Below are 16,017 nucleotides of genomic sequence, written 5' to 3'. Positions count from 1 at the left end.
AGGTGCAGGCCCGGTGCTATGCTGGCTCAGGAGCAGAGTGGATGCCTGGTCTTCAACAGGTAGGCACAGATGGCAGGACCTGGGGAGTCTAGTGCTTACAGAGACAAGAAGTCTCTAGGCAGATACTGTAAGCAGTTCACTGAGGGTTCAGAAGTGGTTTGAAGAACAAGGGGCCAAAGACCTCAAACCACTCGAATTTCTTTTTAATTTCTTTTTACTCCCTGGACTTTGTCCATTTGCATGCACATGTGCGCGTTTGTGGAGCAGAGCTCAGCACGGGTCATCTTCCTCAGTTATTGTCTGCCTTACTTTTTTTTTGTTTTGTTTTTGTTTTTTTGTTTTTGTTTTTCGAGACAGGGTTTCTCTGTAGCTTTGGTGCCTGTCCCAGAACTAGCTCTTGTAGACCAGGCTGGCCTCGAACTCACAGAGATCCGCCTGCCTCTGCCTCCCGAGTGCTGGGATTAAAGGCGTGCGCCACCACCGCCTGGCTGTCCACCTTACTTTTGAGACAGGGTTTCTCATTGTGGAGCCTTGAGCTCAACATGGGTCATCTTCCTTAATTATTCTCCACCTTACTTTTGAGACAGGGTTTCTCATGGAACTTGTAGCTCACTGATTTACCTGCACTGGCTAGCTAGTGAGCCTCAGAGATCCTCTTGTCTCTGTCTCTCAGCTGCCTACCCAGACTTTTTGTGTGGGGGCTAGAGCTCAAACTCAGGTTCTTCGTTTTATACAGCTCTTGCTTTGTTTTATTTTATTTTATTTTATTTTTATTTATCTCTTAAGAATTTAAGGGCATTGGATTCCTGGAACTGGGGTTATAGGCAGTTGTGCCATGGAGATCCTGGTCCTTGTACGCTGGTCCTTGGAAAGAACAAATGCTCTTAAGCACTGAGCCATCTCCCCAGGACCGGAACAGATCTTTTTTTTTTTTTTTCTTTTTTTTTGTTAAAATGGATTCATGTGATTCAAACATTGGGAAGGTACAGAAAGACCAAGCAGCTCCTACTGGAAACTTCGCTTTCCCTTACGAGATGTACCCAATGATCTCAACCCATGTCTGCTCCTCGGAATTTTACCCGACTTCCCCTCTCACTACCCGGACTGTCGCCAGCGCATCTCTGTGTGGCGCTGCTCAACACCCCACATGAGTCTCCTCTGCTGACAGATTTTAAATGATAATATTCAGCCTGGATTAACCATTTTGGTTGCTGAGAGTTGGTCTCCCAAGCCAACAGAACAGAATTGCACAAGTGGGAGAGGTTTGGGTACTGCAGAGCCCACTCCATTGATAACACACCCAAGTGTGAGCTTGGCAGCGCTTGTATTTGTGTAGCGTTCCGAGGAGCTTGCTGGCCACTGGTAGACTGTGGGCTGGAGAAAGGCTCATGCTTTGGTATACCTGACTCATCTAAACCCCATAGGCCAGGTGACGTAGGTGAACATCCTGCAGTGTCTTCATGTGCCCTGCTCTCTTCCCTGCAGGCTCTCCTTCCTGCTTCTGGAAACTTCTCCTTCCTCCAGGAGCCTCTGTCCTGCCTCCATGCACTGGCACCATCCCAATGGCCTGGCAGGTGTTGGCTACATTCACTGGAAAAGGGCTTGCCAGGCCTCTTCTGCCTCCTCCATCTTCCCTTCAAAATGGATTGAACTTCGCTGTGAAGAGAATGTGGACACCTTTGACCCTGAAGACACAGGAAGCTTAGAATAAAGAGGCACAGGAAAGAGAGTACCAGGTCTTTGTATAGGAATCCCTAAAGAAGCTTAAACGGTGGAAGCAGTTGTCCATGAAAGGTTGGAGGCTGGGGAGAAGGAGTAGGGCTAGCCCTTCAAGAGAACTTAAAGCTTCAAGACTCAGCCCTCGCCATAGACAGTTAGATGGACAGTCCCCTGTTCCTCAGGCCTCCCACTACCCACTTCCTATTGTCCAGAAGGATCATCCTGCCTGGCTTGCTCTCCATATAGCTGACCTACACTGGGAGCTGAGACAAGGACAGGTAGTTAGCTGTTGGCTTCTGGGTTCCTTCCTTGCTCATCCTTCTAGAAGCTGGCCAAATGCAAAGAAAAGGAGGCTGAGCTCTGCATTGGGCATCTCTGCTACTGTGGACCATGGGACTTGGCCTTGGGCGCAGAGGGCAGCCGGTGCCTGTGGACCTTCGGCCTCCGAGGCAGAGGCTCTCCTCAGTACCGTGGATTGTACTTGCAGCATCCTTTCCCTTGCGCCCCCAAATGTTTGTTGCCAGAGCCCTGCCCAGTATTGCTGCAGTGTCACTGGGGCCCTTGTAGGGCATCCTCACAGCCCCTCACTGCCAGACTGATTAGGAGCAGCTCTATTGACAGGCCCCATTACTGACTGCTTCCCTCTCAGCATCTCCTGGCTCAGGGCTCTCGACCCTAGAGCCAGCCCAAGGCTGCTTGGCGTCAGAGAGGAAGGATCCTCACAAAGCAGGAAGGCCAAGGCAGGAAAAGCATTCCCCTTCCTCAGCAGAACTGGCCAGCAGGTAGCTGGTGTCCTGACTGGTCTTGGTTGTGTACTGAGGCTGAGCTCCATGTCCCTTCCCTTTTCAGTCAGTGGTGATCATGTGATTTTCATTTCTGCCCTGTGTGGTCAAGGAAGAACCTTCCAGAAGGTTCTGACTTGGACATTCTTAAATCCAATTCAAAGGCCTCGACCTGTCTTTCCCTCCCTTCTGTTTCCTAATTACTGCAGTGTCCAGCCCAGTGTTGAACAAATCATAGTGTGTAGTAGTCTCATTACAAACAAATAAATCATTTCACTAGTCTCATCCTGTCTCTAATAGCTGGCTCTCCACATTTTGTGCTCTGCCTGTGAAGGCTGGGGAGCTTGCTTGCCATGGTCTTCCTGGTGGCCCAGTCATGCAGGCAGCTGTCCTGCAGAGGAGTGTAAACTTGATGAAGGCGCCTATGCTGAAAGCAACGACTGGGCTGTTTCTTAACGATCCTTAGCAGCTGTCTGTCAATTCACACCAGCAGCGTGGCTCTTAGCTTTGAGCTAGGACCTGGTTCAAGTAGGAAACTGTATAATTAATTCCCTTCTCCAGCCTGTCTGTCCCCCATCTCCATCATAGCTTAGAGAAGGCTCCAAAGGTAATGCAGGTCAGTGGAGGCCTTGGCTCTGTTCCCATCCAGAGTGAGTATGTCTCTGGTGGATGTTGAATGCTGTCTTGAAACAGTTTATGTGGAGGATAGTGCTGGCATTATTGGGAGGCTACAAAACATCCTCCAGGGTACAGAATGGGCCTGCAACAAAAACTTGATCCAGTCCCAAATGTTACTACCCAAGGCCATCAACACCCATGTACCTGAAGTCTAGTGCAGCCAGAAGAAGGCCTGTCCCATGGCCATCCTGACAAGTTTCTATGGGGCCATAAATTCATCTAAACCCCTGGTGGGAGCAGTGTGAGGTCCAGGCCAACATGCCTGCCTTGGTTGGTCCCCTCCTGGTTCCTTCTTTAAACCAAACCCACATTTCATCCCTTTGTCCCTGGAATGCAATGCCATGCCCTCTGTTCAGGCCCAATGAGACTTTGCCTGCTTTTTAGAGCTACCATGTTCAGTAGCCCCTCACCTACATACAGAGCCTCCCCAGACAGGCTCATGACTCCATTACCCCAGGAAAGCTCCCTGGAAGGATGCAGGGCGGGTTTGACTGGATTGACTTGATGACAGACAAGAAGATGCAGGCCTTGGCTTTTTACTGAGGGAAGACCTGAGGATTCCCTGGCTCTCAGGAACCAGATTCTCTGCTCAGCCTGGCCTCTCAGCTACACGTGGCTGACTGGAGTTTGGGCAGGCTGCAAGGGCATGGGCATGCTTCCATTTCTTCTGTCCCTCTGAAGGGACTTCCTCCTCCCTCCCTCATACTTTGCCCAGACTAGCCCAGGTCTGATGCTGGGCAGCTGTGGGGGCCATCTCAGTGGGAGGGCAGCTGCTGGGACTGCACCCTTCCTCAGGAAACCTGGCCTCCGCCTCCTCCTCGGCCATCCTTCCCTTAATGTCCCCAGCCCTGGCACTTTGGATCCTTATGTCCTCTCCAAGGCCCCAGAGCGGGTTCTCTTGCACAAGGGACACATGGTCTCCTCCAAGGCTCTCCAGGACCTCTTGGGCCTGAGTCCCAAGCCATCAGGGGGACCAGACTGGGAGGGGACACCCTTGGCTGGGTCCATGCTGGAACTGGAAGCTGAGGAAAAAGGAAAGAGAAGTCACTCAGAGGGACCCAATCTGAAACCCTACCTTGGTGTAAGGACCTTATAACCTTCAAGACAATTGAAGAGCTTGGTGCTACGTCCTTGAAAGAACTAGTTGGGGGGTGGGGGGATGGGGGATGTCAGTGGGTCATGAACTCTTGTAAAATAAACTGAGGGGCATTCGGGAGGCAGAGGCAGGCAGATCTCTGTGAGTTCGAGACCAGCCTGGTCTACAGAGCTAGTTCCAGGACAGGCTCCAAAGCCACAGAGAAACCCTGTTTCGAAAAACCAAAAAAAAAATAATAATAAACTGAGGGAGAGTTGCCCAAGGATTAGAACCCAGAACTCTTAGTCCCAGATCTTCTCTGCCTTGCACCCCCCATCCCAACGGGTTCCAGCTGTGGTCCAGCTGCCTACTACCACCCTGAGATTTCATAAGACTTAAGAGTACATCCCGGTGCAGAATCAGTAGTGGGGCACACGGATAGAAAAATTCAAGATTTCAGCCCCCGGAGGAAGACATTACTTTAGTGTGTCCTGGCCACAGTTGTCCTTTCCTAGTTTTTGGCAAGAAGGCTGGGGAATGGAAGAGGCTCATCTAGTTCCCTGCATCTCTCCCTCGTGTCTCCAGTCCTTCCTTAACAGAGCTCACCTGTATTTCCCAGGCTGTCCCTGGGCAGTTGGGCTTCCAGAAGGGTTGAGCAATGGCTGTTACCTGGACCCAGGGTCCCCTGTGGCAGAGACAGGGACCAGGCTGAGCCTTCAGGCCGTGGCAGGCTGCCCCCAGCCATGAGCCGGCCTAGCCAGTGGCTTCCACATTGCCCAGCAGGCTGCATGTGGCCTGGCAGGTAGAGAGCCAGGCTCTGGAGGTGACGCAGTCGGAAGTTCTTGGGCTTGCTTGCCTGGGCACCAGGGCCCTGCTGCTGCTGCGCCCCCAGACCTCCCTCGTAGATGTTGGGTGGTGTGTCAGGGTGGCTGGGGCGTCCTGGGGCCCAGCTCACTCCATCTGCAGGAGAGAGAGCAGGAGGGTGGTGGCCAGTGTGACCAGCATCTGGGTAAAAAGATGCAAGTACCAGCTTCTATGGCAGACTCCCCACCCCAGGCTACCCAGCCTCAGATCCTGTCTATCCCCATTTTTCCTGTTTGCTCCCCTAGGGGCCTAAGAAGCCCAGGACTTTGGCACTGAGATCTCTTTCAGCACTTCAAGCCCTTTTTTTGTGTGCCCTCTACCCTAGAAAGAATATGCTGGCGCCAATATAAGCAAAGAGGGTAAAAGAGGGCATGAGTGGCCCAGTCATACAGCCTAGATTGGGAGTTACTCCCCTCCCAAGCATGCATGTCCCTGGGGTCTCCCCCGTAGCTTTGGACCCAGGTTAGGACAGAATGGCATCTCTGCTATTGCTTCTCCCTGCAGCCAGGCACCTTCTCTTATTCGAAGCTCAGAGAATGCACAGACCAAGGCTTCCATGGAGGGCCAGTATGGTGGGGGAGGAGTGGCCAGGCCTTGTGTGCAGCAGGGCCTGCTCTCCCCTGCCTAGGGGCTGGGTCTGCAGGTCTCCCATGGCAACTGGCTCTTATGATGTCACAGTAAAGACTAGTCTTCTTGGCCCCCTTAGTTTGGGAGAGAATGGTGTCAGGTCGGGGGCAGGGTGGGAGGAGGGCAGGGGGATGGGTTAGAAACTTAGGGTAAATCCACTGCTCCTCAATTTCAAAGGAAGACACACAAAAAAAATTAACTTTGGAATGCCGAAAAATCATTCTGTGGGGTGACCTTTGGGGAGCTTCAGCTTCCTCTTCTGTCATTCAGAGAAAGAGGGTTTAGGATACAAACCTGGAGAGATCTGAATCACATTGAAAAGGTGGTCCCGGGTGACCCTTATCCAGTTGTCCATCTTCTCGCAAGTTGTTAGACAGTGTGTAGATAATGCCATTTTCCCCCTAAGCATGTGGACAAACTGGAACTCTTGCCTTGGTGGTGGAAATATAAAACTACAACTAAATTTGGAATCAACTCAGTCACAAAACCGTAACGTTTCGTTCTGTGTTTTGGTTTATGAACCATTATTTTTGTATATAGATAATAGTGGAGTTTCATTTATTTGCTGTGGATTTCTCATTGTTCCAAAGCCATTTGTCACAGACTATTCTCTTTGTCTAAGTGCACTGTCGCCTATGTTGGCCCTATTCCACATACTAAGTCCTCAAGCATCTTACTCCTGATCTCCACCACAATGCCCCGGTCAAGGGCACCTTTACATTCTCCGCTTCCCCATCTCGGGGCTTTGCCTTCCTCTTCTCCCACCCTTCTTGGCCCAGCTCATCTCTTCTTTCCCCTGTCCTCCTTTATCGCGGTTGTCCCCAACTTGTAGCAGCCACCAGGGAGGATTCCCTGCAGAGCTCCGCACTGGGGCGTGATACATCAGCACTACTACTCCGATCTTAGATCCAGTTTCCAGGACAACCTCTGGCTCATGGGTCTGGAAGCTGGTTTTCGGCCTGTAGTGAAGACTGACAAGCTGTACGTACACAAATCCCTCCGGGTGCAGTTCTCAAATTCTGCCGAGGGTAGCGTACCTTCGTTCCTGTCATTCTGTGTCTACTTTATGCGTCTTTGACTGTGGGGTTTAGCTGTTTTAAACAAATACGAAGGAGACTCTGTCACTAAAGTGATAGTGCTCTCTATAGAAGTGAGGCAATGGGAGCCACAAAGGGACCAGATTCAAAACTGCTTGATGAACGGTGAGAAGCGCCGCCTGCTGGTCTGTGTCGTGCGCGTGCGCGCATTGCACCGCTTCGCTTCCTGTCTTGTTTGGCCCTGACCGCACGCTGTCCAAGTGCCCTGCAGGTTGCTATAGAGACCGGCGAGCGCTGGGCCTGCGAACTCCAAAGAGGCGAGCATCGTGCCCCGGTGGACTTTTGCGGACGAAACCGCCATGTCTTTCCGCGACCTCCGCAGTAAGGCTGCACCCGGCTTGCCCGTGGGCTTCCCAGAAACTCGGAGCTACCCTGCTAGACCCCTCTCTGAGCCGTAGGCCCCAGACTAGCCAGGGACTGACGGAACTCTGCAGCACCTTTGCAAAGTTCTGCCCGTCACTGGCCGCGAGTGGCTAGAACACTTGGAATGTGTTTCGAGCGGCTGAAGAACTGAATGTGTTTAATTTTTACCACATTTTATCTCAGTTTGTCACAGCCACATTCGCAGCCGCATTAGAAAGGTCATGGAAAATGGAGACTTTTTTTTCTGTGTTAGAGTTTGTAGAAAGAAACAATAAAGTCAGGGAGGTGACTGGATGGATAGCTATTTCTGCTAGTTTTTTTGTTTGTTTGTTTGTTTTGTTTTGTTTTATCGTCGTTGATTGTTGTTAATTTTTGAGAATATATTTTAAACAATCTGTCACATACTGTTCTTTTGGGGCATTATGTTGTTTATTCCTATTCAGTTCCTGTGCCCTGAGTCCAGAGGTGAGAACAGGCAGCAACAGGTCAAAGTAATTTGGGCAAGAAAAGGCTAGAACGAGCGGCTTGGGCGTTTTGCATCCAGGTTGTCAGATCGCCAAATACTGAGAAGAGAACTTTGCCCGAGAGCGGGGAAGTGGGGTGTCTAGATTAGTCCCTGCTCTTCGGAGACCGTTTGTTATGGGTCAGGCTGTTGCAGTTCACCCCTTTTGTTTCTGTATCTAACTGCAAGTAGTCTAACTTCTCATGGTTCGCACAGCTGGAGAGAGCGGCAGGACTGTGTGACCCAAAAGCTTGCCTCCCTCGCGGCGGAGTAGCAGCTATTAGGATCAAACTCGAGTGTCATGTCTTCTGGGGTCTGGCGGTGTTCTAGACAGTGTCATGATGGCGGTCCCACGGAGTTTTTGATGAGGCCAGCACTTTGCTAGGGTCGTTGAAAAGCGATGTACTGAAGAGTATTCCAGAAGAGTGTTTCAGAATGTTTATCTTAAATAAATACTATATAGCTGGGTAATGGAGACTGTCCCTATCCAACAGTGGAGAAATGCTAGCTTCCCCTTAGCAGTAGGAAGTGTTTGGATGAAGCCTGACTGGAGGGGAGGCTGCTACTTCTTCACCACCATCTTTCTCTTCCACCATCTGCTGCAGTCCGCCCCGCTTTATCGTTCAGGTAGCTTATTTGGAATTGTCAACAGGACTTTTTTTTTTTTTTTTTTTTTTTTTGGTTTTTCGAGACAGGGTTTCTCTGTAGCTTTGGAGCCTGTCCTGGAACTCCCTTTGTAGACCAGGCTGGCCTCGAACTCACAGAGATCCGCCTGCCTCTGCCTCCCGAGTGCTGGAATTAAAGGCGTGCGCCACCAACGCCCGGCAAACAGGACGTTTTGAATAGCTGTCTTCAGGAAACATGCGTAGACATCGCACCGCCAGGAAACTGTTCACCAGCTCAGCATATTGTGGGAACTCAGAGATGCTGTTGTGTTCCTTTTGATTTGCCGAGACAGGGTTCTCTGTGTAACAAAAACCTCACTGACTAGAACTTACTTTGTAAACCAGGTTAGCCTCGAACCCACAAAGATCCACCTGCCTCTGGTTGTGTTCTTTTCTTTTCAAGAGGGTTTCTCTGTGTAGCCCTGGCTGTCCTGGAGCTCACTCTGTAGACCAGGCTGGCTTTGAACTCACAGAGATCCGCCTATCCTCGCCTCCTGAATGCTGGGATTAAAGTTGTGCGCCACCACCCGGCAGCTGTGTTCATTTCTTTCTTTTTTTTTTTTTTTTGGTTTTTTTTTTTTTTTTTTTGGTTTTTCGAGACAGGGTTTCTTTGTGGCTTTGGTTCCTGTCCTGGAACTAGCTCTGTAGACCAGGTTGGTCTCGAACTCACAGAGATCCGCCTGCCTCTGCCCACCGAGTGCTGGGATTAAAGGCGTGCGCCACCATCGCCTGGCCTGTTGTGTTCATTTCTAAATTCCACTTTCTTTTTCTTTTGTTTTGTTTCTTTCTTTTCTTTTCTTTTTTTGTTTGTTTTTGTTTTTGTTTTTCCGAGACAGGGTTTCTCTGTGGCTTTGGAGCCTGGAACTAACTCTTGTAGACCAAGATGGCCTCTAACTCACAAAGATCCACCTGCCTCTGCCTCCCGAGTTCTGGGATTAAAGGCGTGCGCCACCACCGCCTGGCTTTTGATTGTTTTCTTCTACTTTCTTTCAAGCAGTGTAGCTTTTTTAGGTGCTTCCAACTTACACTGTTTACTAATATGTTTTTACAGTAAATATAAATACCATTTTCTTAAAATTTCTGTGAATTGAGGTAACTGATTTTTGAAATTTATGTCATGAAAATACTATAGGATCTCTGAAAAGAACGTATGATTTTTGAACAATTTTTTTCTCATGATGTTTTATGAGGCTAGGTAGTTTTTATTTAGTTGTTTGTTTTTAATTAATTAATTAATTTTATTTCTTTTTACATACCAATCCCAGTTTCCCCTCCCTCATCTTCTCCCACTTCCCCTCACCCCACTCCTCATCCGCTCCTCAAGAGGGTAAGTCCTTCCCTGGGAAGTCAACTAAGTCTGTCCATCAACTCCTTGAGGCAGGACCAAGGTTCTCCTCGTCCCCCTCCCCAGAGCCTAGGCTGAACAAGGTTTCTTTCTATAGAGAACGGGCTCCACAAAGTCGGTTTATACATAGAGCTAGTTCCTGGTCCTTCTGCCAGTGACTCCACACACTGTCCAAGCCACACCATTGTCACCTGTATTCAGGGGTCTGAATTCAGGCCTATTCAGGTTCCCCAGATGCCAGTCCAGAGTCAGTGATCTCCCACTAGCTCAAGCCAGCTCATTCTGTGTATTTCCCCATCATGGTCTTGACCTCTTTGCTCATATTCTCCCTCCTCCCTCACTTGGTTTGTGCTCTGGGAGCTCGGCCCAGTGGTTAGTTGTGGATCTCTGCATCCGCTTCCATCTGTTTCTTGAAGAGTTCTAGCTTCTCTTATGGACTGTATAGGCTGGTTATCCTCTGATTTATGTCTGGTATCCACTTATGAGTGAGTACAAATTATATTTGTCTTTCTGGGTCTGGGTTACCTCACTCAGGATGGTTTTTTCTAGTTCCGTCCATTTGCCTGCAATTTTAAAGATGTCACTGTTTTTTACTGCTGTGTAGTACTCCATTGGGTAAATGTGCCACATTTTCTTTATCCATCCTTTGGTTGAGGAGCATCTAGGTTGTTTACAAGTTTTGGCTGTTATGAATAATGCTGCTATGGACATAGTTGAGCAAATGCCCTTGTGGTGTGAGTGTGCCTCCTTTGGGTAAATGCCCAAAAGTAGTATTGCTGGATCATGAGATAGAGTGATTCCTAATTTTCTGGGAATTCACCATACTGATTTCTACAGTGTCTGTATAAGCTTGCACTCCCACCGGCAATGCAGAAGTGTTCCCCTTACTCCACATCCTCTCCAGCATAAGCTGTCAATAGTGTTTTTATCTTCGCCTTTCTGATCTGTGTAAGATGCTATCTCCGAGTTGTTTTGATTTGCATTTTCCTGATGGCTGAGGATGTTGAACATTTCCTTAAGTGTCTTTCAGCCATTTGAGATTCTTCTGTTGAGAATTCTCTGTTTAGATCTATACCCCATTTTTAAATTGGATTCTTGAGTTCTTTGTGTATTTTGGAGATCAGTCCTCTGTCAGATGGGGTTAGTGAAGATCTTTTCCCATTCTGTAGGCTGCCATTTTGTCTTGTTGACTGTATCCTTTGCTTTACAGAAGCTTCTCAGTTTTAGGAGGTTCCATTTATTAATTGTTGCTCTCAGTGTCTGTGCTGCTGGGGTTATATTCAGGAAGTGGTCTCCTGTGCCCCATGCATTCAAGGCTACCTCCCACTTTCTCTTCAGTGAGGTTCAGTGTGGATGGATTTATGTTGAGGTCTTTGATCCATTTGGATAGTTTTTATTTGGGGTAGTAAAAAGGCAGATAACAAAAGAAATGAAAGCCTCAACTAATCTCTAGAACCCGCTTCCCTGAAGAAAGTCTACTCCATTGAACTTAGATGTTTTCCAGGTGATGGCTTAGGTACTGTCAGTTGTGTCTCCCTGCCTGTCTTCTCACAGAGTTGATGGATTGGGCCCTCAGGCTTTCACTAAGGTGGGGAGAACCAGTAGGAAGGGAAAGCAGAGACAGTGAGATTAACTGCTTTCCAAAGTGCTGCCATCTGACAAGGACTGATGGAATTGTGTTTTATATTGGACAGATTTCACAGAGATGATGAGAGCCCTGGGATACCCACGACATATCTCCATGGAGAATTTCCGCTCGCCCAACTTTGGGCTTGTCTCTGAAGTCCTCCTGTGGCTTGTGAAAAGGTGAGGGTGCACCTTATTCATGTCTTAGCATGAATAGTGCTTTGTTTGTTGGCTAACTGGGAACTGTCAAGATGCAAAAGGAAGAGATTAGTGCAATTCATGCAGGAGGGACTGAGTTGTAATTTGTGAAAAGTCATCAGAGCTGCCAGGCATGATACTGCAAGTATATATCTGTGAGTTCAGGGTCAGCCTGGGCTACATGTCAAGTTCCAGGCCAGCCAGGGCTACATAGTGAGAAACCCTCTCTCAAATTTTAAAAATTGAAAGAAAGAAATCACAAGAGTTTACAGAACATGGAGGGTGGGATTATCCTTATTGGAATGCTGGCATGGGCTCTTCAGCCCTCACCACAATGGCAGGGACTTTACACACTCAGGATGTACTGCATTAAAAATACTGCAGGTGTGGCTGGAGAACCGGCTCAGAGGTTAAGAGCTTGTACTGGTCTTGCAGGGGACCTGAGTTTGATTCTCAGCATGCACCTTGTTTTGGGGTTTTTTGTTTTTGGTTTTTCAAGACAGGGTTTTGCTGTAGCTTTGAAGCCTATCCTGGAACTAGCTCTTGTAGACCAGACTAGCCTCAAACTCACAGAGATCTGCCTGCCTCTGCCTCCTGAGTGCTGGGATTAAAGGCGTCAGCCACCACCGCCCGGCCTTCTTAGCAGTCACGTTGGATGACTCACACTGTGTATAACTCCAGCTCTAGGAAGACCTCACACCTCTGATGTCAGTGAGCACTGTAGTAATGTGCACATGCTTACACACAGACCCACACACACATATTTACAAATACAATACTAAAAATATAAAGCAATAGCTGGGCGGTGGTGGCGCATGCCTTTAATCCCAGCACTCGGGAGGCAGAGGCAGGCGGATCTCTGTGAGTTCGAGACCAGCCTGGTCTACAAGAGCTAGTTCCAGGACAGGAACCAAAACCACAGAGAAACCCTGTCTCGAAAAACAAAAACAAAACAAAACAAATATATATATATATATATATATATATATATATATATATATATGTATGTATGTATGTATGTATATAAAGCAATAAACATAGACTTTTCATTGTGTTAAAAGTCTTATGTGATAAGGATTGGCAATATTTTGTGTTAAAAATCAGAGGGTAAATATTGTATATGTTGTTACACATAAAATTTAGTCTACATGAGATGCCTGTTGAATATTTTGGAGTTATAGGCAGTTGTAAGCCACCTGACATTCGTGCTAGGAACTAAGGGCAGGTCCTCTGGAAGAACAATATATGCTCTTTTTGTTGTTGTTGTTGTTGTTATTGTTTTTGTTTTTTCAAGACAGGGTTTCTCAGTGTAACAGTCCTAGTTTCTAGACCACTAGGCCACTTCATCAGCCCCTCTTCTTTGCTTTTAAAATGTAAAAGCTATTCTTATCTCTCAGACTATACAGCTACAGCTGTGAGTCACAAATCTTCTGAGCCCTGGTGAATTAGCAGTAAATAAGTAATTTCAACAACCCTGCCACTTCTAGAGTGAACTGTTTAACCTTCGTGTCTGTCTTGGGCAAAGGGCTATTAGCCTGAGTCAAAATCTTGGTTATTTCATAAAAGTTGGAAGTTTGAGATGGACCTAGTTTGTAATCTGGGTCCTGTATCTGTTTGTTTACTTATTCATTATTACTTTATTATTGTATCTTATTACTTTATTTATCTTTATTGCTTTATTTTTCACTTGTCTCCACATTCGTATCGTGGCACACACGTACGGGTGTGGAGATCAGAGGACAAGGCTGTTGAGCTGATTCTCTCCTTCCATCTTTATACAGGTTCTGGGGTCAGAACTCAGGTTTCTAGGCTTACACAGCAAACTCCTTTACCTGCTAAGTATGTGTGAATACACGTATGTATATGGGTTCACGCTAGCCACCACATGCCTGTGGAGGTTAGAGAACTAGTTGGTTCTCCTCTTACACTGTGTAAGCCCTGGAGATTGGACTCTAATCGCTAGGCTTGGTAGTAACCCTGTTTACCCACCGAGCCGTCTGTGGTCTGCCACTTGATCTCATTCTTGAGTTGGAATTTACTCCCTGAATATTTTGTTTGCTCTTGAAGTTTTTGCTTAATCGCATTGCCTTGGTTGGGGCTTTGGTTGGAGCCTGAAAAACCTCATGTTAGCAATAATCGTCTGCCTTCTCTTTAATGGGCCTTTTTTGCTTTGTTTGTTTAGTGGCTTTGTTTTGGTTTGTTATATTTTAGTTAGGGTTTCACTGTATAAGCCTGACTGATCTGGACCTCACTGAGATCTACCTGCCTCTGCCTCTTGAGTGCTAGATTGTAAGTGTGCACCACCACACCTGATTTTAAGGATTTTATATTGGATTGGCTCTTGTTTGTTTTTTCTGACAGATATGAGCCACAGACCGACATCCCTTCTGACATTGAGACCGAACAAGACCGAGTTTTCTTCATTAAAGCAATTGCCCAGTTCATGGTTAGTTCACAGTTATTTTATAGAATTATCAAATAAATTAGAAGAAGATGAATCTTATTTGGTACTGTTTTCTGAATTTACTTTCTAAAACCATCCCACTGCCAGGTTTCTGTGGAACCATTTCGCCAAAGTATGTGTGTGTGTTTCTGTGTTTTTTGACTCATTGCTTATATGGTTTTATTTTTTTATTTGGGGTTTTTGTTTTGTTGTTTGTTTGTGTGTGTGTGTGTGTGTGTTTGTGTGTGTGTGTGTGTGTTTTGAGACAGGGTTTCTCTGTAACTTTGGAGCCTGTCCTGGAACTCACTCTATAGACCAGGCTGGTCTCGAACTCACAGAGATCCGCCTGCCTCTGCCTCCTGAGTGCTCAGATTAAAGGCATGCACCACCACCCCTGACTTGTTTATTTTGGGATAAGTAATATGTTTTATGGTTCATAAATTTTTAGATCACAAACTTATACAGAGTAAAATGACACTCTGCCATGTCTGCCCTAGGCTGAGTTCCAGTCATAATAACCACTGTTTAAAACTCAGCCCAGAGTTTGCTCATGCATGTTTAAACAAATCGTAATAATATATACATATATTAATATTTATATTTAATTACATATAGAAGCAATAACAATATACATATATATTCCCATTAACTCATGCTGTGTAGCATCTTGCCATCCTTATTTAGTAGCTTATTTTGAAGAACTTTCCAGTGCATATAGAATTTTCCCCTTTCACTTGAGTTATTATTGCTTACATGAGTATCTCACAATTATGTTATTTGTATAGGTATTTACACAGTTTATAACTTTTGCTGTTCAAAAGAATTCTGTAATAAATAGCCTATGCTTTTAATTTTAGCTGTGATTTTAGTTCTTAAAATTGAAATTACTGGGTCTAAGATACATGTGTTTGTAGTTTGGATGTCTTTATCACAATATGAGACATTTGCAGTATGTTTTATCCTTAATCACTGAGTTGTTTCAGTTGGTGGCAGAGATATTTTCAAATTGCCTACATGGGATTTGGACAGGGCCCTAACCTTGAATTGGGTATGGTAGAGCACATTCTAATCCCATTGCTTAGATAAGACAGGAAGAAGTGAGAGCTCACATCTAACCTGAACATCTGGATAGTGAGTTTCAGGCCCACCTGGGTTACATAGTAAGACCCTGTCTGAAGAAAAACAAACCAAACAGAACTTTGTCTGTCTCAAAACAGGCCACAAAGGCACATATAAAACTCAATACTAAGAAGCTTTATCAAGCAGATGGGTATGCCGTGAAAGAACTGTTGAAGATCACATCCGTTCTTTATAATGCAATGAAGACCAAGGGCATGGAGGGTTCTAAAATGGGAGAGGAAGACATCAGCAAGTTCAAGTTTGACCTTGGCTCTAAGGTAAGGATGGGGACGTCTGCGCCTAGAGAATGTTTTTTCTCAGACTTGGAGGTAGAATGTGCCTGACTCTTTTCCTTCCTGGTGGACTCGTGGCGTTTCCATCTGTGGTAACAGTTTATTCTCATTAGTGTGGGGATGAGAGCAAAATCACAATAAATCTAGTTGTTTGAAAGCCTGCTTTTATCAGATGGTGAGGATATAGGTATAATCAAAGAGCGGCGAGTCAGCCGTGGAGAACAGCAGACTGGTGTGGGGTGGAGTTTGTGAGGGGCAGGGCTGTCATACACAGGGCCAGCCTTGGGGCCTCCCGGGGTGGACGTATCACAGTCCAGAACAGAAGAACCAGGCTGCAGACAGGGCTCAAAGGGAAGGTCCACAGCGTAGCACAAACTGAGACTTTTTTTATCCAAGGAGGTTAGGAAAAAGATCCACCTTTTCTGAAGGTTTTCTTTATTCTCTCATGATGTTCCTGTCATGACATTCCATCTTCCTTTGTTCTCCACAGCTTAAATATCCAACGAAACCTTCCAGGCAATAGAGCAGCCACACAGAAGGACACACTCCGTTTCTTACGTAAATGATTAAAAACAGTCACCCAACAACTCACTGCAGTAAATCTAAATATCTTGTCATGCA

General features: G+C 46.6%; 2 protein-coding genes across 6 annotated transcripts in view; one reads left to right on the top strand and one right to left on the bottom strand.

Moving 5' to 3' along the window:
• Positions 1-4,043: 4,043 nt before the first annotated feature.
• On the bottom strand, positions 4,044-5,676 carry C7H16orf90 (chromosome 7 C16orf90 homolog). Its single transcript, XM_057776862.1, has 3 exons — positions 5,631-5,676; positions 4,861-5,214; positions 4,044-4,201 (listed from the first exon to the last, which is right to left on the bottom strand). Exons 1-3 carry the CDS (start codon positions 5,674-5,676, stop codon positions 4,044-4,046), a joined length of 558 nt encoding a protein of 185 aa, XP_057632845.1.
• A 1,354-nt stretch (positions 5,677-7,030) lies between these two features.
• Cluap1 (clusterin associated protein 1) overlaps positions 7,031-16,017 on the top strand; it is a 35,210-nt gene continuing 26,223 nt past the window's right edge. For 3 of the 5 annotated variants that reach the window (XM_057774661.1, XM_057774660.1, XM_057774659.1), the window contains exons 1-4: positions 7,031-7,163; positions 11,412-11,523; positions 13,903-13,987; positions 15,202-15,381. In XM_057774661.1, the coding sequence (XP_057630644.1) occupies positions 7,142-7,163; positions 11,412-11,523; positions 13,903-13,987; positions 15,202-15,381 (399 nt within the window). In that variant the 5' untranslated portion in view covers positions 7,031-7,141. Of the gene's footprint in view, positions 7,164-8,191; positions 8,335-11,411; positions 11,524-13,902; positions 13,988-15,201; positions 15,382-16,017 lie in introns of those variants that run through there. The other 2 variants (XM_057774657.1, XM_057774658.1) reach the window with 2 other exon arrangements.

This window comes from Chionomys nivalis, chromosome 7 (genome assembly GCF_950005125.1).
Source record: "Chionomys nivalis chromosome 7, mChiNiv1.1, whole genome shotgun sequence".
NCBI lineage: Eukaryota > Metazoa > Chordata > Mammalia > Rodentia > Cricetidae > Chionomys > Chionomys nivalis.
The sequence above is the reverse complement of the archived record's forward strand: the minus strand, read 5'-3'. Positions and strand labels throughout refer to the sequence as shown.

What these genes read in the sequence shown, in the direction of transcription:
- C7H16orf90 (XM_057776862.1), bottom strand. Translation starts at nt 5,676, where the DNA reads ATGGAAGCCTTGGTCTGTGCATTCTCTGAGCTTCGAATAAGAGAAG. An exon ending in TGAGCTTCGAATAAGAGAAG is followed by an intron (nt 5,215 to 5,630) that starts GTGCCTGGCTGC and finishes TCTCTCCTGCAG; the next exon opens with ATGGAGTGAGCTGGGCCCCA. An exon ending in GGACAGCCTGGGAAATACAG is followed by an intron (nt 4,202 to 4,860) that starts GTGAGCTCTGTT and finishes CTTTTTCCTCAG; the next exon opens with CTTCCAGTTCCAGCATGGAC.